General features: G+C 40.9%; 1 protein-coding gene across 8 annotated transcripts in view; it reads right to left on the minus strand.

Moving 5' to 3' along the window:
- Window positions 1–23,257, minus strand: part of SPIN1 (spindlin 1) — a 101,949-nt gene that overhangs the window by 54,191 nt on the left and 24,501 nt on the right. For 6 of the 8 annotated variants that reach the window (XM_084899081.1, XM_084899079.1, XM_084899083.1 and 3 more), the window contains exon 2: window positions 2,393–2,602. The exons of 1 other annotated variant lie outside the window; for it this stretch is intronic. In XM_084899081.1, coding sequence (XP_084755207.1) covers window positions 2,393–2,444 — 52 coding nt within the window. In that variant the 5' untranslated portion in view covers window positions 2,445–2,602. Of the gene's footprint in view, window positions 1–1,369; window positions 1,472–2,392; window positions 2,603–23,257 lie in introns of all 8 variants that reach the window. One more of the 8 variants, XM_084899084.1, reaches the window with a different exon arrangement.

A 23,257-nucleotide genomic window follows, 5' to 3' on the forward strand; every position in this document is an offset into this window, starting at 1 on the left:
GTTATATAAGAAAAACAAAACAAAGCTCTCTTCCCATGAATTTTATTTGTAAAGGGCACATTCATTACTGATAGAGGGATGTAACAGCAACAGACTCTTAGTCTTTGTTAACAAGAAGAATGATTAAGACAATTTTATAATCAATACTGATCAGGAGTCAGCAATCTTTCTAAAATAGGTTCTATCACATAAGAGGAAAACAGTATGACCTCATGGCCTAACAACAGGCCAACAAGAGTACCTACTTGTCTTTAGTTTAATGCTACGTGCTCTAAGAAATAAGGAAGAGTCATCAATGTAAGATCACATTACTGTTTGTTCTACTATTAAATCATTATTTAATGCAAAGCTCAAAAAACACTTAGTGGAAAACAGGTATGTAACTTGCCTTCCAGAAAAGTGGCTTCCTTTCTGGTTCCCATGAACTTATTTAAAATTGTATATTCTGAAGGTGTGTTTAGCAATGCCAAAAGCAACGAGCTTGTTTTTGTTATTGAAAAAAATCCATCAACCCATTTTTTATACAGTGTAGACAAAAAGACTGTTGCTTTACTTAATTTTCCACTGGCCGCTAAAGCACCTGCAAAAGACACCACTCCAAAACACATGTAAGAAATGTGAAACTGGAAAACACTTGAAAGTAATTAACAAAAGCTCTGGCATCCTAAGTTTTCAATTATAAAAAGCCAATTTTTATAATTGAATGATTGATTCTTCACCAATGGCTACTAACCTCAGTCCCTTCCTCCTTTCAATAAAAATCTATCTGTGAACTCTCTCAAATTCAAAATTATTAACAACATAAATACATCACCAGATTGCTGCAAAGGCCATGCAGAAATTTTCTTAGAAGTACAGTGGTAACTAATATCTCATTTACTATATATTAATCATAAAAAGTTACTATACTGGAGACCCCCTAAAACACCAAAAATAAAAATAGAAAATAGAAGATCAACATACTTGCCAGGATTCACAATCTCTCCCTTAAAAATAATAACACCCTCTGGTTTAGCTCTTCCAGTTACTTATACCATACACACATCACCTTAATCAGCTCACTCTCCTCCAAAGATGATTTCAAACTCAATGAAGAAAATAAGAATGTTGAATTTGGAATGGTATGCATAAAAAGAACTTGGGAAAACCAAACTAATTAACAGAAATGTGGGAGATTTCACTGATCAACAAAAACCTGACGGCAATTTCTACAACTATTAAATTGAAATAGAAAATATTTCATTGTAAATAGTATGATCACCAATAATAATGCTTGTTGTACAGCAGATATAATGTGCCAGGAACCTAGCTAAGCACCAAACATGCATAAGCACGTTTATACTTCATAATATCCCCAACAAGTACCTACCCTAACAGTTCCATTGTTTAGATGAGAAAAACCAAGGGTCAAGAAGATACAAATGCACCAATGTTCATATGAATAATGAGAGCAGGACAGGGTTGATGAGAGCTGGGAACAGAATAATAAACTCTCAGATGACTTACACTTCAGTCTGTCATCACTACTGGAAGTTAATCTTATTGATACATATTGAATAGTTACATCAATATTACCATTATAATGTAAACAGTAAAAGATAAACTAAAATAAAAAAGAGATGAGGGGTACTTAAAAATCTGAATCCCTGTGGCTCTTTTACAATATAAAGGAATTCCAAATATGATAGTTAATAAACATAAGAAATAGTTCTAAATCACATAACTATTTCTGCAAGATTAATAATTTCATTAGCATAATTCTCAGATTCATTTATCAAAGAACCTCAAAATGTGTGTTCTGTACTGGAGGAGAACCTGGGTCCCACAGAAAACATCACTTACTTAAGTTTATAGTGTTAAGATTTATCTTTGTTTTGAGGGTGGGTAAAAATCATGCAAAGTCTAAACTTCTATTCTAGTTGTATTAGCTGCCTGCTACAAAAATAATAATTTATTTTAAATATTCATTTTCATACATTTCATTCCAATAAAGTTCTTTCAAGTAAATATACAAAACCTGCAAGTTTATCTTTTTTTCCTTTAAATTGTTATAAATATCCTTAATCTTAGTAAATCTAGTGTTCATCTATTCATCTCATTTTCACTTCCTCCTTCAAAATGAAACAATTCCTTTACTGACTGTAATCCTATTAACTGGGTATTTACAATTCACTTGCTAAATTTACTGGACATCTACAACAGGACAAAAATTAATATAATTCTGCCTCTCAAAAAACTAAACCTGTTTTTTCGCACGTATGTGTATGAAATACTGCAAATCACAAAGCTTTAAGAAGAGAAAACAACTAGGAATTAAGTGAAAGTATTCTACAATTTTATAACTATTTTCAGTTTATCACACTTAAGGTATGCAGAGAACTGCACTGCCTACCTGCATCAGCTCTGGACCGCTGGCCAGGTGTCTTCCCAAATGGGGTCTTCATTCAACTGCATTTAAGTGAGCAGCAGAGCTGCTGAACTAGGGTGAAAATTCAATATGCTCCAATTCGAAACTGTGCACAGAATTTCAATGTTCGTGTTAATCCATCATCGACGTGCCTCTTTTACAAATTCAGCAAAAATACGTGAAATCATAAGCACTCTGTAAAACAGTGAAATAACAGTTCATTACTATAGATTCATAAGGGCAAAATAAGCCGAGTAAGCATAACTGTGACATCACATTTTAAGCACCACATTAACTAAAACACACCCTGCCCAGAAGCAAATAACTTGATTTCCTTAGACCTGGGTGCCAGGAGAGCTTACAGCCAGGGAAAAAAGGAAGTGCCAGTCCCTTCAAAGAGAAAGTCTAGGGCATTTCCAAGACCCCAAAGTATAGTTTCTCAGAAGTCAACTGGAACACTATATGCATCCGACTTCACTCACTGTAATTCAACTCATTTTGCTGCCAGAAATCAGAAAAGGGTGATGCTGGAGTGTCATAAAAGATTTAGACTGGTGTGGACCAGTAATGGCAGCCACCCCTTTTTCTTATTAATCCTCTTGTCTAAATACACTTTAAGGACTTTGATACCTGCTGTACCTCCTTTTTCACTACCATCATATATTCCTGGCAACATACGATCCTTTCAACAACCTGCCCCCTCAATTCTTTAACTTCCTTACTTCAAACTATAGACCCCTCCTTTTAAGCCACCTGTCTCCAGGTCACAACCTCAACCACCATTGCCAATGACTGCAATACCTCTGGAATCTTTGTTCCAAGCATCTCACACTCAAAACCACCTATAATCATTCTACTTCCTAAACACTAACAGTCTCACCCAACAATTTTTTGTTGTAAGCATTATCTCCATCATGACCACTTTTTCACTGTCCTACTTCAATTTACATTCCATGGATTGTCAACCACTATAGTGACTCACTGCTTTTCTCCAGTTTCTCCCTCCTCTTCCTGTCAATTTTATGGCAAAACCCTAACCCATCTCCTTGCCTACCACGACCACAGCTTAAGTTGGTCAGCATGGCTGAAAAACTATAAATTTATAATCTCATGTCTCAAGCATTCAAGAATACTACCCCAATCTCAACAGCTAAGCTTGATATTTGCTAAGAAAGCAAAAGAAATACTTTCCCAACACCAATTCACCAACTGGCTGCTATCCTCTACTGCTACAGTAACAAACTGTTTAAATTCAACCCTTTCACTGCGTTATCTAACCCTTCACTGTCTTCTGAATCCACTCTCTTAGCACTAGATAGACTTCCCATTGATATACAATAATTACATGACGTTGTATTCCCCAATTTTGAAAATATCCCAGGACTCCTTTTTACAAGGCTACTTCAAGATTTAGGAATATTTTAATCTACACAAATATTACTGTATCCTATCTTAGTAAGCTACACTGGTTCTGTAACCAGAAGAATTTAGCTTACTAATGTTCTAGAGTATTCACTCTTCTCTCCAGGATATTTAAGCTTACCACTTTCTATTGGTTACCACTTCTTTAAAAAGTTCAGGATGAACTTGTTACACTTTTAAAAAGTATAGTCCTGGTCACCATGGCCAGCTGGCTAAGCATTGTCCCATGCTCCAAAAGGTCACTTGGTTCATTTCTGGTCAGGCACATACTGGGGATTTGTGGACTCAATCCCCAGTAGGGAGAGTACAGAAGGCAGACGATCCATGTTTGTCTCTCACATCAATGATTCATTCTCCTCTCTCCCACCCCCTCTCTAAAATCACTAAGAACATTTTTTAAAAAACTTAACGAAAGAGTTTAAAATAAATAAAAGTATAGAATATAAGTTGACGGAAGAGTTGCAATAGGGGAAGGACACAAAGTGGTTTAAAAAAAAAAAAGTATTTTTATTAATTTTAGAGAGAGAGGAAGGGGGAGAGAGAAACATCATCCATCAGCTGTCTCCTGCATGCTCCCCACCGGGAATCAAGCCCACAACCCAAGCATGTGCCCTAACAGGGAATCGAACCAGTGACCTCTTGGTGCATGAGTCGACACTCAACCACTGAGCCATACTGGCTGGGCCACAAGGAGCTTTTTGAATAACATAAGAATGCAAAATTTCAGATGGAAGTCCCGCTCCATTTTTCCATTACAATTAATATTCCAAATGTCTAATATTATCCTAACTTCTGTTAAGAGCAGAAATATAGTGAACCAAAGGAAAACAATGAAAAGCATTAACTAATGAAACAGGGGCTTCGTTTTGCATCAAGTTGCCATAAAGACTTTGAAAATTCATTCAGAGCTTTCTCACTCTTTTGACTAGAAAGGGCAAAACTTACATATTAAAAAAAAAAAAAAAAGTTTTGCCTATGTTATTCTATTAAGTGGTTAAAAATAAGACAAACTACGCCGAAACCAGTTTGGCTCAGTGGATAGAGTGTCAGCCTGGGGACTGAAAGGTCCCAGGTTGGATTCTGGTCAAGGGCATGTACCTTGGTTGCAGGCACATCCCCAGTAGGGGGTGTGCAGGAGGCAGCCAATCAATGTATCTCTCATTGATGTTTCTAACTCTCTATCCTTTTCCCTTCCTCTCTGTAATAAATCAATAAAATATTTTTAAAAAATATATGACAAACTAAATGAAAAAACAATTGAACTTTTATATGCTGACAGCAAAATCTGATTATTTCCAGGATAGTAGGAATTATCGCATTTTTTCAAGCATTATAGAAATGTTGTCAAATGGAGTTTAACTTCAGACCATTATAGAAATGTTGTCAAATGGAGTTTAACTTCAGACCATAAAAAAGACTGTCCTGTATTCAGAGACCCAACAGATGCCAATACCACTAGGATGATGGAGAGCAACACTGCACAGCACCACAGGATCACCAGAGTAACTGATTACAAATGCTGCCTCACCATGCAGGCAAGCAAACCGCCCGCCCGCCCGCTCGACAGAGGCTTCCCGGGTCCACAATGCTGCACCTAAATCTACTTGATTAGCTAGACCTAAGTTTCCACAAGACCCATGGGCCATACTCTTCAAAAAGTCAGATACAATGAGTAAACCCTGAATGAATGGTCTGGAGAAAAAAAGCAAGAAAATATTTAAGACAAATGGGGAAGTTTAAGTAGGGGATAAATAGTATATGAAATTATGTAATTACTAGAGGCCCGGTGCACAAAATTCGTGCACTTCGGGGGGGGGGGGGGTGCGGTGTTCAAGGGGTGTAATTCCCTCTCTCGCCATCCCGGGATCCCTTGGAGGATGTCCTAGAGTAGGCCTAAGCCATCAGTCAGACATCTTTAGCGCTGACATGGAGGTGGAACAGGCGGGAGAGGCTCCTGCCACCGCCACTATGCTTGTCAGCCATGAACGCGGCTTCTGGCTAAGCGGCACTCCCCCTGTGGGATTCAGCTGAAACCGGCTCTCTGACATCCCTCAAGGGGTCCCAGATTATGAGAGGGCATAGGCCAGGCTGAGGGACCCCACTGGTGCACCATTGGGCAGGGAGAGACACAGGAGGTTGGCCAGCTGGATAGGACCTGGGGAGGGCTCCAGTGTGTGTCTGGGCCCTCGCTCAGTCCCTATCAGCTGGACCCCAGTGGCAAGCTAACCTACCAGTAGAGCGTCTGCCCCCTGGTGGTCAGTGCATGTCATATTGACTGGTCGACCAGTTGATTGTCTGCCCCCTGATGGTCAGTGCATGTCACAGCGAACAATTGAGCAGCCTTAGCATATCATTAGCACATTACTCATTGATTGGCTAAACACTTGATTGACTGAACACTTAGCATATTAGGCTTTTATTACCTAGGACACATGTGTCAAACACAAGGCCCGCGGGCCAAATCCAGCCCGCCAGGCCTTGCAATGTGGCCCGCACCGCGCTGTCATCACTGCACTCCGCTGTCAGTTTATGACATTGTCAGTTTATGACTGTTCAGTAAACCATTCGGCCCGCGATTTAGGCTGGATTTTAGATTTTGGACCTTTCTCTGATTGAGTTCGACACCCCTAACCTAGGACTAGAGGCCTAGTGCACGAAATTCGTGCACAGCTGTAGTCCCTAGACCTGGCCAGCAATTGAAGCACGAGCATCTGGCATGAAAGGGCAGGTCCCAGCTGACCTCTGGGCCCTGGGTAACACCAGGGTTCTAAGACCCCCCCCCCCCCCACGCGCCCCCTTCTGCCTGAGTCACAGCACCCAAGTTCCCATGTGGAGATGAGGTAAGTGAGGCCGGATGCCGAGGGTCGGGGTGCAGTGTGGGCCTCTGGGCCACTCACTGGCGTCACACAGAAGCCAGGCGGGCAGTGCACTCTCTACTGGCCAGCCTCGCAGACTGGCTCCTGCGCAAACCTGGCTCACCCAGAAAAGGCCTCACAGGTGCAGGCAGGCTCCTTGGGGGCGCCCAGCACCTGAGCACAGGGGCTTCCCCAGCGCACGAACCCTGGTGTCCCAGGGGAGGTAGCAAGGGGAGTGAGAGAGAGTTCGGTGGGCACCCCACATTCTCACCGCACCTCCGTCCCCATCACCCCTACTCCCAGGTCGCCAGCAAGAGGTAGCAGCCCCCAGCCCAGGTGCTGTGGGAGGTTGGTAACTGCCACCCACTCCCAGGTCCCAGTCAAGTCTGGGGCTGGCCACACTGCTCATTGTCTGCAGGGCAATCTGTTGGGGCCAGGCCCCCCCGTCCCCTGCCACTGCCACTGCCACTGGTCACCATCTGCAGGGCAATTGGACTCCTGCTTGTACCCGCCTTGGCCTGGTGCTGTCCGCTCACCTGCTCCACCCTCCCACTGCTGCCTGTTGCCAGCACCGCGTCGTCAATACCTGCCATGTTCTGCGCCACCCCCTGGTGGTCAGTGCATATCATAGCAAGCAGTCAAACTCTCAGTTGAGGGAACAATTTGCATGTTAGATATTTATTATATAGGAGGATCATTAGCCTTTAAAAGCACAATGATTATATTGTGGTTCTGCTTGGAATACACTTGTTTTTAGAAAATGCACGATGAAATTTCTAGAGGTAAACTGTCATAATGTCACCCTTGAAATGTCCGGGTAACTTGTAACTTCCCTTTTTCTGGAGCCCATGGGGCACAACCAAATGTAGTGGGCACCAGGACAGATGCCATAAATCTCTTCCTTATCGTCTTAATTGTTCCTGTACCCAATTAAGTATGTGTCCATCATTTTACTTTTATCCAATCCCAAGGGTTTCCTCAGCTTTGCTTTATCCCACCTCCTTAATACCATCACCAATGAATTTCATGTAACCCACTTATGTCCCTCCTTTGATTGCAATATATAAATAGAGATGTAACCCGCCATTCTCCGGATCATTATCTCAATTCGTTGAGGTTCTGCTTCCTTGCATATGTCCACAGTTTGGCTTAAATAAACTCACAAAAATTCTTTACAGGTTTCAATGGTTTTTCACGTTAACATATGATGGATAACTTCCACAACAACAATGTGAACGCACACACACTAACATATACATCACAACTACGTATGCTTGAAATATCAAAGAACTTGAAGATAGTGGAGCTCACAAAGGCACAATCTAGGGAGGTAAACCCCATATTTAGAACCACATTTATCCCTGAGAGCAACTGGCAAGTGGTAAGAAACAGCTGAAAGGTTTACAAGGTGAGAAACCAAAGCCCAGAACCCAGAGAGTACCAAAAGAAGGAGAGGGCTGGTGGACCCATGTCACATGAGCTGGAATCCTAAATTGCTCTCAGGAGCTGAAGGAATGGAAAGAAACCAGGCTAAGAACTGCAACCAGCCACTACTCCTCTTTATCCTGGAACTGAACTGAGGTGATCCTAGACCGTCAGATACCAGGTAGAAGCAAGCACAAATCCTGTCTATAAATTATCATCCTAGACCCCAGGAATTCTAAATTATTTTAAAAACTTAATCTACTGCATGTGTGTGCATGCATGCGCGAACACACACACACACACACACACACACACACACACGCACGCGCGCACGCGCGCATGTAATCCAGCTGCAAGAGACAAAATAATAACTAGGACAGACAATAAATAAATAAAATGGCAGACTCATGGGGCCAGGTATTGGGAGTTGCAAAATCATAATTTAAGGTTGGGGGAAGGGGAAAAGAGTACAGAAATAAAATTATTAAATGAAAAATAAAGCAGCCGTATTATATTTAGAGATACGTAAGACTTTAAAATAGTAAACTTTGGTAGAAAACTATCAAAGAACCAGATTTTCCAGTGGTAAAAAAGTACAGTAAATGCAGTAAGTAAGATTAATAGGAGGCTGGCTAATCTTGTTAAATGCTTGTTATGTTATGGTCATAAAGAAACCCCTCTAATGTGTGAAATGATTATTGTATGAAATGTTTATTGTGTGGAGACCCCTATATCCTGTAACTTGCAAAATGTTATAAACATGGTGACTGCCCCATGTCTTGATATAAATGCCCAAAGCCCATCTGGCCCACACCGACAAGACACAAGTTGTTTATTACCGGCTATATAAGCACCTCCTTCAGGTGCCTGACAAGAGGAGGTCTCCAAGTAGCTCTGTGAGAGGAGCTCCTGACTGACTGCTCTGCTGTGTGAGCCTGAACCAACTGCGGCTGCCTGCCTGTCTCTGTCTTAATCGTCCGTCTTTTGGTGTACATTGTCCAGTGGCCTTTGCTGGAGCCTAGGACCCCCTAGGAATAGGTAAATAAACCCTGTGTGATTGCATACTAATTCTGTCTTGTGTGTTCATGTGTTTCGGTTCGGCTTAACTGTCTAGACATTGAAGTACCAGGGAATAGGCCATTATTGCGGAGCCCTGGTCACCTACGTATGTCCCACTAAATCTAGGCAGATAATTAATTGGGGCATAATTGGGACAATGTTAGTGAACAAAGAAAAGTCAGAAGAAAATACCCAGAATGAATCATGGAGAAGGTAAGAGACTGGGAAGGTCTAATACATTAAAATGAACACTTAGACATTTCCACAGGTTCAGTAGGACTTATAAACACAAAATATAAATAAAAATATGTAAACAGACACATCACAATAAAACAATTGAAAACTAAAGACAAAAAAAAAATCATAAACGCCTGAAAAAAAAAAAAAGATAAATTTCACCCATGGGAGCAAATATATATATTTTGGAAGGAGAATAAAATAAGTTTTATTTTAAACAGAGAAAAAGAAAGAGGCCAGGTCACTATGTAAAAATACTGAAGCACAAATTTTAGGGAAATATAGGCAGGCTTAGGAATTTTTTAGAAGTGGGATCCATGAAAAAAACATGGCCACAAACTGGAAGAAGGTACATTTCCACAACACAAGGAAACCAGGTGCATTACATCTCCATAAGACAAGGAAGTACCAACAGGTATATTTCCATAAGACAAGGGAACTGGAAGTAGCCAAGAAAGGTCTATATTACAAAATAAAGGGAAGGAAACCCTTCATTCAGATGGAAAAGAAGAAAGCCCAAAGGGAATAGGAAAACAATAAGAAAGGAGGGGGAGAACCTCACAAGTCCCAGTTGAGGTTGACCTTTGAGCCCAGGAGTTACTATAGTAATCAGTCTAAGGGAATAGTGACCAATCAGAGGGGATATCAGGCACCAGGATCTGCAGCCTTTATAAGCCACAGGAAAAAGGAACTCAGGGGGACCTTTTACCCTCTCTACATGGAGTCAGTTCTTTGGGACTCTTTCCTCTCCGCACGTGGGAGTCTGTACTTGTCAATAAATCTCCACCTTTGCTATAGCACTTTCTGTCCATGGATTCATTCCTCAATTCATCAGAGCGCTGATGTTATTGGCTGGGTCCTTTAAGTCAGGGATGGGTCCAAAGCCTTGAAGCATCATTATCTTGACACTGGAATTGTTGTATCCAACAGTAATGGTTGTGGCTAGACACTCTGACGGTGGGTTTACTCCATTCAGACTAAACTCCACACCTAGAACAGTGACAGGAAAAGGGACCTAGAAAGGAAAGTGAAGATGCCATGGTTGGCTCGCCACAGAAGTATGTTACTAGTCCACCTCCATGTCAGGCAACCTCCAGGTCCTTCACTCGCCAGGGAAAACTTTCAAGGAGAATGGGAGTGAGGATAAAGCAAGTTTTATGTAAGTAGAGAAAAAGAAGAAAGCCATTGAGCAGGCACTCAAAGAAGCAAAAAGTACATGTCTGAGTGGACACAGACTAACTCAAGAATGAGTTGCACCATGAGAGCAAATACAATATTAAACTTACAGAAAGAATGGAAGCTGAAGATGTAATTCAATGGCTCAGGAGAAAGCAGACAAATTGGATCCTATACACATCAAAAATATCCTTCACAATGGAAGGTCAATTTGAGACATTTTGACTAATATACACAAGAGAATTCACTATCAGCAGTCAAAAGAGATGGGAAACAAAGTGTTCTTCAAGCAGAAGGAAAATGTTCAAAGATAAAGGGGTTGGAATTATAGAAGGAATGAAGAGGGTAAATCAAACAAGCTACTGACTGCACAAATTAATAATATCTTAAAATATACAGAGAATTATAACAACACAACATTGATATACTAGTGAAAATGAAGTAGAGTTTAAGTGCCACAGAAAGGGGGAAAGAACTATTAGATTCTGATAGGTCAAAGATGCATGTTCTAAGTACTTTCAAGTTTACAAGGCGGGGCCGGGGACCAATAAAAATCCCCAAAGGAGGACAGGAAAAGGCACATACAACAGGTACAATAAACAGAAAGCACTTACTAAGATAATAGGTTAACCTCAACTATGTCCATTATCTTGTTAAATGTTGTCAACAGATCAAAAGTCCCAATTATAAGAAATATTATCATGAGAAGGAAAACCCCTATTTTGTAAAAACAAAACAAAACTGCTGTTTGGAATTTTCTGCTGTTTTTTTTTTAGATGGCCTCTTATTCTAAAAATGTTGCTTTCTAGTCTGCTTTAGCCTGTTTGAATAATGATGAAGATAAACTAAACTGTATGACCTTGTAGGCCAGAGACTAGATATGCCCATAATCTCAATGCCATGCCAGGTGCATTTTTTAATTGGATAGAACTGTATTGTTTTCAAGACCAGCATTGAGATAACCACTAAGTGCACACAGGGCTGGCTCTTTAATAAAGGGAAGTTCTGCTTGTAGCCTTGCTTAGAATTTGAATTCATTTTCTCTAAGGCCATGGCTCAATGAATAAAGTTAAGTCTCTCCAAACTCTCTTCTTGCATTGTTTGATTGCTCAGGAACTCTAACAATCAGACAAGATTTTTAAAATTCCAACTGTCAACAAAATTATCTAAAAAGCAAGCACAATGAAAGATTGAAAACGAAGAGTACAAAAATATATACCTAAGAAAAGGTAGCCTAAGAAAAGATAGTGCAGCCACATGAATATTAAGAGAAAAAAAACGTGCCCTAGCCAGTTTGGCTCAGTGGATAGAGCGTAAGCCTGAGGACTGAAAGGTCCCAGGTTCAATTCCAGTCAAGAGCATCTCCCCTACCCAGACCCTGGTGGAGCTCCTGAAGGAGGCAACCAACCTATGTGTTTCTCTCACATTGATATTTGTCTTTCACCTTCTCTAAAAAAAATTAATGGAAAAATACCCTCAGATGAGGATTTTAAAAAAAGGTAAAATTTTACTTCTAATGATACTTTTGCCTTTATGAGGAATACAATGAATTTAAGTCCATTTATTTATTTATTTATTTATTTATTTATTTATTTATTTATTAAAGAGAGGAAGAGGGAGAGAGGGAGAATGAAACATCAATCTGTTGCCTCCCATCCCACAACCTGGTCATGGGCCCTGAGGATGTGCCCTGACCAGGAATCAAACCAGCCACCTTTTGGTGCACAGGATGACATTCAACCAACTGAACCGCACTAGCCAGGGCAAATGGAATTATTTTAAAAAACAAAATTGAAAAAAAAGATGTCATTCTAAGCACATATGCACCTAATAACATAACCTCAAAATATATAAAGCAGAAATTACCAACACTAAGGATATCAAATACATTTATCTTGGTAACCAATACAAGCAGCAGACCAAAATAGAAAAAAAGTTTAAGGATGTGTAAGAATTTAACAATTAATCAAGTTGAACTAACTGATAATCTGCCCTGGCCAGGTACCTCAGCTATGAAGAGCCTCATCCTGATATGCCAAGGTTGCGGTTTGATCCCCAGTCAGAGCACATAGAATAATCAACCACTGAATGCATAAATAAGTGGAACAACGCCCAGGCCTTGTGGCTCAGGTGGTTGGAGCATCGTCCCATGCACCAAAGGTTTCCAGTTTGATTCCTGGTCAGGTAATCTGCGTTTCTCTCTCACACCCCAGTGTTTCTGTTTTTCTCTCTCCCTCTCCCTCTCTTCTCACCCCCCTCTAAAAATTAAATAAGTGGAACAAAGCTCTCTTTCTCAAATCAATCAATAAAAATAAGACACTACTACATCCACATTATTTCCAAGGATACACAGGACATTTATAAAAATTGATCATCTCTTTTGTCATAAGCTTCAAAAAGTACTATGAACTTTAATTAAACAGTGTTCTGATCACAATGGAATTTAGAAATCAATAAAAAACAAACAGGAAGACAAGGAGAGGATTCTTAGAGCAGCGAAGCTATTCTGTACTTTACTATAATTGTTGAGTACACATTACATATCTGTAAAAACCCACTGAATATACACACCTAAAGTGAACCCTAATGTAAACCATGGATTTGGGATAATGGTGTGTCAATGCAGGCTCATTGATTGTAACAAATGTATACCAGGGGCAGGACATGGGAGGCTGTGCCTGTGTGAGGTCAGGGAGTACATGAAAATTTGTACTTTTTGTTCAATTTTGTTGAGAACATAAAACTGTTCTGAAAAATAAAGTCTTAAATTATTTTTAAGGTTTATCTAAGAGCTAATAAGTATACTAGTACAATGGGTACAAACAACCCCAGAAATTTTAGTTACTTGAAACAAATTCCCACTCCCTGCTCCCTCTGCTCTCCCCCAACCTCCTCTTTTCTCCACCCCGTCCTTCCTCTCTCCTCTGGGCTCACAAATAGACATATACGACACCGGCACTGCAGAAAGCTCCATCACTGACAGGAGGAAGATGTGGCAAACCTCACTACTGTTCCTAGAAGTCTGTGTGACAAGTCTTTCTGCTCACCTCACTGGCTAAGACAAATCACATGGCCACACTCAATTTAGGAGACAGGAACCAGAGTAAGATTCTACTAATCACATTGGGATGACTAAAATTAAAAGGACTAACAATGCCAAATATTGGTGAGGACAAGGAGCCACAATAATGCATTCACTGTAGCAGAAGTTGGTATGTCTACTTTGGGAAAGTCTGGTACTATCTATGATGTGACCCAGCAATTCTACACAACAGAAAAGCATGCCAGAAACATGTGTCTGAATGTTCACAGCAAGTCCAATCCATTCATGAAAGTCCCAAACCAGCCATGGAAGTGGAAATGAGGTGAGCCCTTAGACCAATGGTTGCCAACCGGTGGTCCACCGACCAATGGTAGTCCGTGAGGTCCGAAAGGTTGGCGACCACTGCCTTAGACCACTTACCATGCTAGCTTAAGTGAATGAGTCAGCTGCTCTGCTGAATCCATCACCATCCTCCCTCGAGTCCCACGCATGCCTTACACACACTTTTTAGTAGGAGAGACGCTAAAGCAAGATACGAGGATACCTCTGAACCAACTTTGGCTGAAGGACTCCTCACTAGCTTTTCTCAGAAGTGCACTGTAGCCCTAGCTGGTTTGGCTCAGTGGATAGAGCATCATCAGAACGGACTGAGGGGTCCTGGGTTCGATTCCGGTCAAGGACACATGCCCGAGTTACAGGCTTGATCCCAAGTGTGGGGCATGCAGGAAGCGGTTGATAGATGATTCTATCTCATCATTGATGTTTCAATCTCTCTCCCCCTCTCCCTTCCTCTCTAAAATAAAAAATAAATAAAAAGAACTGCACTGTGGTCATAAGACTTTTCCCAGCAGACATTTTCTCTATCTCTTCCTCCTGTACATGTAATCAAAGCTGGCCTCAAGCCCTAGCTGGTTGTGCTCGGTGGGTAAGTGTGTTGGCCTGCAGGCTAAAGAGTCCCGGGGTTCAATTCCTCTGCATGCCCCCTACGGGTTTCGGGCTTGATCCCCCGTAAATGCAGGAGGCAGCCAATCAATGGTTCTTGCTCATCATTGATGTTTCTGTCTCCCTCTCCCTTCCTCTCTGAAATCAATAAATTAAAAAAAAAAGAAAAGAAAAAAAAGCCTGGCCTCACCTCCCTCCACACAGCTAATTCTAATCCCAACTTGCTCTCTTTTTGTCTTAGGGGGACCTGAACTAACAGTCTCAAACTGGAAACAAGCTAATACTTAATAGGAAAATGAATACACATGAGTAATATGTGAATAAATCATACATGAATAGAGACTACAACTGTGACCACATGAATAAAATGCATGATGAAATGAGTGGTAGTTCCACAGCTGGTGTGTCACTACGTCTGTACTTACACTAGAGGTCCAGTGCATGACATTCGTGCTCTAGGGATATAGGTAGGGGGGGTCCCTCAGCCCAGCCAGTGCCCTCTCGCAGTCCAGGACCCCTTGGGGGATGTATGACTGCTGGCTTAAGCCCACTCCCTGGCAGGACATCCTGGAGGGGTCCTTAGCTCTGCTGTGGAGGCTGCTGCGCTTGCCAGCCGTGAGCCTGGCTTCTGGCTGAGCTGTGCTCCCCCGTAGGAGCACACTGACCATCCAGGGGTCAGCTCTGCATTGAGCAGCTGCCCCCTGGTGGTCACTGCACATCATAGAGACCACTTGTTCTGCCGTTCCGTAGGTTTGCATATTAGCCTCTTATTATATAGGATTTCATGATTTTTTTGAAATTAAAAGAAAATACAGGACTAAAGTCAAACCAAAGGTGAATTTACTATATTAACTCAAATTAAGAAGCTATTTGAAGCTAAAGTGTTACTTTCTTACACAGAGCCCTCCTCCCCCCTACATCAGCCCCATCCCCCAGAGGTAACCAATGGTAAGACTTCTATGAATCTAATAAAATATTGTATTAAGTACACGAACATCTTAAAACACACATATGCATGCATACAAGACAATATACAGTGCTATACAACTTGTTTCCCATACTAAATGTTATGTTTTCGATGCAATATAGTGAATTTAGAATGGATATAAAGATCATTTATTTTATCCTGTTAACCCGAATACTCTTAAACATCCATATCTGTATATTTGTACAAATGCATCTATACAATAAACTCCTAGCAGTGGAATTGCTAGGCCAAATAGAGCACATGCATTTTAAATTAACCCTTTGCACTCCGCTGTCCCCTCTCAGGGGACATCGGAATTCTAGCATATCACTCGGATGTCCCCTCTCAGGAGACATTGCAGTTTATTAGTGATTACGGGGAATTGAGTTAATTCAACGCACGTTTCCGCCGCAAAGTAGCGTCGAGTAGCTGGTAGCCAATGTCCAGAATGGTTCGGAGTAGCTAGTAGCCAATGTCCAGAATGGTTCGGAGTGCAAAGGGTTAAGTATATATATAGTGAAGTCACTTTCCAAAAAATTGTTCTACCAAATTATAGTCCCACCAATGACATGAATTATTTAAGGCCATGCAGTGCTCTTGCCAGGTGGCTCAGTTGGTTGAAGCATCATCCCATACACCAAAGGCTGCAGATTTGATTCCCAGACAGGACACATACCTAGCTAGGTTGCAGGTTTGAACCCCAGTTGGGGTGCATACAGGAGACAATGAATTGATGCCATTCTCTCATTGATGTTTCTCTTTCTCCTTTCCCCTCTCTCTAAAATCAATAATTATATCCTTGGTTGAGGATTTAAAAAATTAAAATTAAAAATAAAACCCAGCTGGTGTGGATTGAGTGTAGTTCCATAAATCAAGAGGTTACCAGTTTGATTCCAGGTCCAGGAACATGCCCGTTTTCGGGCTAGGTCCCTGGTAGTGGGAGATGCTTCTTGATCATCAATGTTTCTCTCTCTCTAAAATCAATAAAAAGACATTTAAAAAATAACAATAAATGCTATGGGCTTGGCTGGTGTTGTTGGGACATTGTCCCATATACCGAAAGATGCCAGTTTGATTCCTGGTCAGAGCACATACTTGTGTTGTGAGCTCATCTCTGGTAGGGGTCATGCAGGAGGCAGCCAACTGATGTTCCTTCTCCGTCCCCGCCTTTCCTTTTCTCTCTCTCTAAAAATCAGTAAAAATACTTTAAAAAAATAAAGGCCATGTATTTTAGGTAAAACTTATTCACCAATAATATTCCAAAAATTGTGAAAAATAATTATAAATGGGAAGTGTGAGATTGCACTTATTTTTAAACTGTGTCAATTTAAAGGAAAACTTTAAACAATACCAGAATAAACAAGAAAATTACCAAGTCATAAACCGGAGATTAATTCTAAATAAAAAAGTGATTGCCACCCTAGAATCCAACTATCCCCACTGCATTTACATTCAGCAGTCCAGTGCCAATCAATTCCTGCTATGATTCCTGCTCTACAGAAAACAGTGACCAGTGCTCTCAAACTGAGATCTGGCCATGGACAGTGTGGCTCAGTTGGTTGGACACCATTCAGTGCACTATAAGGTTGCTGGTTTGCTTCTAGTCAGGGCGCATGCCCAGGTTGTGAGCTTGATCCCCAACAGGGTGCATGCAGGAGGCAACCAATCAATATTCTGTTCTCTTATCAATGTTTCTCTCTCTAAAAAAGAAAACCAATCAAAATATGTATTTTTTAAAAACACTGGACTCCACCACAAATGTCTCATAGCTGTGGGATAAGGCAGAAGCACTTAATCACCCCAGGGTAGGCAAGGAGGTCTTCCATGACAAATCCACTCCAACACTCCATCCTCCCTAAATTTATGAGCCCTTCCACTATGATACACCACGGTAGTTCTAGCAGCTCAACTCTGCTTATTAATTAGCAAAGGTTGCATTTTGAGAGGTTTCAGGTGTGACAGGGGACCTTTGTAACTCCTCAAGCTACAACATTGAATGGAGAATATCAATAAATTCAGTCTATTTCAACTTTAACTTCTTCCACCATTATCCCACATCCCAAAGATTCATTCCCACACATATTCCCCAGGTTCTTAACTATATAGTGGCAAACCAGACCACCTTTTGAAGGTAGCATACCTCCTCATGGGTCACATTTTGCACCTCACCCTTTTTTGCTCAAACCTTTGTTGTTGAGGGTATTACAGATGTCCTCCTTATGACCCCCAATGCCTCCTCCACCAGGTTCCTGCCTCACTCGAGGCCTTCACTACCCTATTGTCTGTGTCCATAGGTAATTCATTTTTGCATATAAGATATTTGGCTAATCTCCTCCCTCTCCCCACTTTCAATATTTGTCAGTCTATTCCATGTTTCCATACCTGATTCTATTTTATTCACCAGTTTATTTATCATGTAATATAGATTTGCTGGTGATGAACTCCTTTAGCTTTTTCTTCTCTGTGAAGCTCTTTATCTCACTATTTAAATGATAGCTTTGCTGTGTAATCTTGGTTGTAGGTTCTTGCTTTTCATCACTTTGAATATTTCTTGCCACTCCCTTCTGGTCTGCATAGTTTCTACTGAGAAATCAACTGATGGTCATATGGGTACCCCTTTTTAGGTAATTAACTGCTTTTCTCTTGCTGCTTTTAAGATTCTCTCTTGTTTTTAATCTTTGGCATTTTAACCCTTTGCACTCCGCTGTCCCCTCTCAGGGGACATCGGAATTCTAGCATATCATTCGGATGTCCCCTCTCAGGGGAGATTGCCGTTTATTAGTGATTACGGGGAATTGAGTTTCCGCCACAAAGTAGCGTTGAGTAGCTGGTAGCCAATGTCCAGAATGGTTCGGAGTGCAAAGGGTTAATTATGATGTGTCTTGGTGTGGGCCTCTTTGAGTTCCTCTTGTTTGGGACTCTGTGCTTCCTGGACTTATAAGTCTATTTCTTTCACCAGGTAGGGGAAGTTTTCTGTCATTTTTCTAAATAGGTTTTCAATATCTTGCTCACTCTCTTCTCCTTCTGGCACCCCCATGATGCTAAAGTTGATATACTTAAAGTTGTCCCAGAAGCTCCTTACACTATCTTCATATTTTTCACTTTTTTTTTTTTTTGCTCTTCTGATTGGTGTTTTCTGCTTCCTCATTCCAAATCGTTGATTTCTTAAAATCCTTTACTGTTGAATCCCTATAAATAATTCTTAATTTCAGTTAGTGTGAGCTTAATTTCTAACTGACCCTTTTCGTGTTCTCACTAAGGTTCTTAAAATTCTAAGATTCTTGAAAGTCTCATTATGTCCCTTGAATGTCTCATGAGTATAACAATGGTTTTGAACTCTGTACCCAGTAGTTTGCTTGGTTCCATTCCTTTCATTTGACATGTTTGTCTCCACATTTTGAATGCTTCCATGTGTTTGTTTCTATGTATTAAGCCTTGTGCATTAGGTATCCTGTAGAATCCAGTGGTTTAGCCTGGTGTGCCCCTGTGTGGGCTATGTGCAGTCTTGTTGAGCCTTGATAGCTGTTTGTGTCACCGGGAGGAATTGACCTCCAGGCCAATTGGCTGTGAGGACCAACTGGGACTGCAGTAAAAGAGCAGCTGTGCAAGAGACACCCTTATGGATCAGGACTTGGTTCAATGGGGCTTTGGTGCTCAGTGAGTCTGCCCCTTGAAGTGTGTCACTTGTGGATGTGTAGAATTGTAATCCGGTGTGGTCTGAAGCTGTCCACTGGGTGCTCTGGCTCTGGTGCCTCCCAGGAGGTGCAAAGTCAACCACTGCCTGGGGCCACCTGAAGGAACTACAGAAAGGTCAGCAGATGGCTTCTTCTTGTATTGGGCTTGTGAAGTGCTCAGACAAGGTGCAGTATAAAGCAAGGCAGGCTGGTGTTAGTGTCAGGTCTTAGGCCTTTTACTGATAGGTTTGGGGCATGCTGACACTAGCTACTGCCTGTTTGAGAGATTTTAGCAAAGTCTGAAGCCTGAGTCAGGACAGGTCATTCATATAGAAAAGCTGCTGCAAACAGCTTGGGTAGAGCTGCAAATTGGATGGGGTGGGGTATCAGGAATCACTAAGGTAGAGAGACAAGTGTGAGGCAGGCTGCCAAAAACTCGGATATGGCTGCCAGTCCGCTCTGCAATGGGGGAAGTCCCAGCACAGGAACAATGACTCCTGTGAGGATCCCTATCTGGGAGAAAGCCACCCCAACTTCCTACTCAGATATTATACAGTCCAGTTCCTCCCCATACATCCCTGGGTTTCCCAAAAGCTGCCCAGAGTTGGAACACAGAGGGATTGAGTCCTAGTAAGTTCCTGGACCAGCCTTTAAGAGGAACACCTGGGCCTCCAGCAGTCTCCATGCCCCTCAGCCTCAATCCTGGTGGTTTTCACAGGAAACCAGCAGGATTGAGGCTGGTTTCTCTTCCCAGCTCTGGAACCCTGGGCTGGGGGTCTAGTGTGTCTAGGACCTCTTGCTTCTTAGGGGGGAAGGGGGCCTCTGCAACAGAGATATCCCTCATAATTAAAATGTGGCACACGTGGGTGTTGTACCAGCCCATTCAGAACCTCCACACTTCCTACCGTGTTTCCCCCAAAATAAGACATCCTCCAAAAATAAGACCTAGTGCATGGAAAGATAAGACATCCCCTGAAAATAAGACCTAGTGCAACTTTGGGAGAAAAAAATTAATATAAGACACTGTCTTATTTTTGGGGAAACAGGGTACCAGTTTTTATGTATTGATACTTTGTTCTTTACTTCTCTAGTTGTAGGACTTCCATTAAGCCAGCTTTCAGGTGATTCTGAATGATGTTTGTTTTGTATTTTAGTAGTAATTTTGATATGGTTGTGGGAGGTGATGAGTAACTGGTATTTACTTACCATCTCCTCCTCCGCTGCACCTCACACTTTGAAATTTGCTGGGACTATTCTAGGAGAGGCCAATTACAGGTTTTTCAGGGAATGGAGATTAAGTTCCTCAGACACCAAATGTAAAGTCTTTCTATTGGCAAAAGTAGTCCAGCAGAATTTAGGGTTTCAAGGTTTCCAGGTTAATCAGAATCTGACCATATGCTCTTACAGTAATTCAATTTTTAGGATCTCATTCCTTACCTATCAATGCTTTCACTTACAAACTGGGAGTTCAACTTGTACTTTCAGGGCAGACACAGAAACTCACTTTATGTAGAACCTGAGTGGGGAATTTAAAACCCAAATTCATCATTTCGCTTTGTAATGTTTTAACTTAACTGAATCACATTCCCCAGAATTTCCTCTCCTGCTTATTTCTGGTTTGGGTAGAGAGAGTCTTGTGCAACAGGCAGAGGGCACAAGCAAATGGGCACTCACTAATCTTCCAATCGACCTCTCTGATCCAAGGCATGATTGGGCCTGCATCAGCTGCAGCACCTGCTTGTACCTTCCCTTCCCTTAGCTCCTCTGCCTCCTACACACTAGGTGTATAGTTAGCTCCATGACAAGGATCCAGCTCTTATAGGTCACCCACACAACCAAGGTCACAGACAACAGAACTAATACAGTTTTCATTCAACCTGGCCTGCTGTGACCTCTAGCTTGTTCATATTATCTTCCCCATTACACATCCATCTTCCATCCCCAAATGCCTGCTCTGTGAACATCAAAGTCCAGCATCAGCCATGTAGACAACAGCCTTATTGTCTATATAAGCTGCTCCGTCAGCTCCTACACCTTAACTCGGGTCCCTAATAATCACTGATTGAGAGACCTCTGTGCAGAAGACCAGGCATAAACACACAGCCTCCACCTTCCCATAAACAATTCTAGTTACTCTCCAGGGGGTTTGAGCACTCACAAACCAGGCATTGAGCAAAGTAGTATAAAATAATTATGAGCAAAAACAGGAACAGTCTCTGTTTTCATTAACCTCAGTATTTTTTTTGAAAATAAAAATTCGCCCTAGCTGGTTTGGTTCAATGGATAGAGTATTGGCCTGCAGACTGAAGGTTTCCAAGTTCAATTCCATTCAAGGGTACATGTTGGGGGCTCGATCCCCAGGAGGGAGTGTACAGGAGGCAGCCAATCAATGATTCTGTCTCATCATTGATGTTTCTATCTCTCCCTCTCCCTTACTCTCTGAAATAATATATATATATATATATATATATATATATATATATATATATATATGCAATGAAAAATTCATAAATTAGCACTATAAATTTGATAAGCATCAGGGAGAATAGCAACGTCTCTAATAGGAAGACCTGACTTCCTCCTATTGATCAAAAAAATCTTCAGCAAATGGATGGCTGTTTTAGTAGGTATGAGGGTTTCCTGGACTATTGTCTCTACATTTATTGAACAAATGTACAAACTCACACACAGAAACTTCATGCAAAAGCTACATTTGAGACAAGCTCTAAAGACTAGGAATAATGAAAGGACAGGAAGTATTCCAGGCAGAGGAAAAGAACAAGTGCCACACTCCCTGGTGGAGGAGATGATGGGCATAGGAACTAGCAGAAGGACTAAGTTCCAAAGGAGGAACATTGCCCTTCTGTCTTTAAAGCAATAGGAAGCCATTGAGAGTTTTAAGTAAAAGAGATCTGCTTTTTTTAAATGTAATTTTTTATATTAACAGAATTACAAACATATTGACTTACCGTATTTTCCGGCATATAAGACGACCTCCTAATTTTACAGTTAAAACATAGGTTTAGGCCTATATTCACTGTATAAGACTACCCCCCACTTCCGAGGCAACACCAGTTGTTTTTTTAATAGACCGCCTCTCTGACTCTGGCCAATCTGAGCAAGATTTTTACTAGAACACAGTGTAGCTTCGGGTACAGAACATGTATAATTTGCATGCATAAAAAGCCTGCTTGGATTGGCTGAGTTAGAAAGGCGGTCCAAGCATCCTTGCAGTGATTGGTGCGGGATCGAGTTGGAAAATTCGTTTAGCGGCATATAGAGACGTTTTTAGGGATATACTTGGCGTATAAGAGTATACCCCGATTTTTGGTTACTTTTTTTCATTTCAAAAGTCATCTTTATATGCCGGAAAATACGGTATTTCCCAAAAATCAATCTTAAAGCTATTCCTGCACAAATACAAAACAATATATCCACAAAGTATTCACTGAAGTGATAGAATATAAACAATCCAACTGTTCATCATTAGGATGCAAACACAAAAGAATAAAAAAGAGCTCATATGAAGTCATCTCCAAAATATATTAAGTAAAAAGGAAGAAACAAAACAATGAACACAGAGTTCTAGACTTCGCTTAAGAAAGGAAAAGAAATTAAAAATACATGTATAAACTTGTATTTGCAAAAATGAAACACTGGAAGAATAAACCAGAAACTAATAAAAATGGGGCAGGAAGGGAGCAGGTACCAAGGAAGGAATGGGAGGCTATAAACATACCTTTGTAATACAGCCTTAACTTTTAAACCACATAAATGTTCACATACTAAAAAATGCATTACACAAATTAAAACAATCCTTAAACGTTAAGAATTTCATGCAAATAAACCAAACTAATAATCAAATCAGTAACATAATCAGAGAGAAAATATTTTAAAATGATTTTGTAATTCAAATTATCAACTATACATCCTTATGTGGATAAGTTTTAAGAACAAAAATAACTAATAAAATATAAATCTACAATCATTTTATTAGTGTTTCAAAACGACTATATTTATATTGTAGGAAAAAAGTAACTAATATTGCCA

The sequence above is a fragment of the Pipistrellus hanaki genome, assembly GCF_964339955.1.
Source record: "Pipistrellus hanaki genome assembly, chromosome: 11".
Classification (NCBI taxonomy): domain Eukaryota; kingdom Metazoa; phylum Chordata; class Mammalia; order Chiroptera; family Vespertilionidae; genus Pipistrellus; species Pipistrellus hanaki.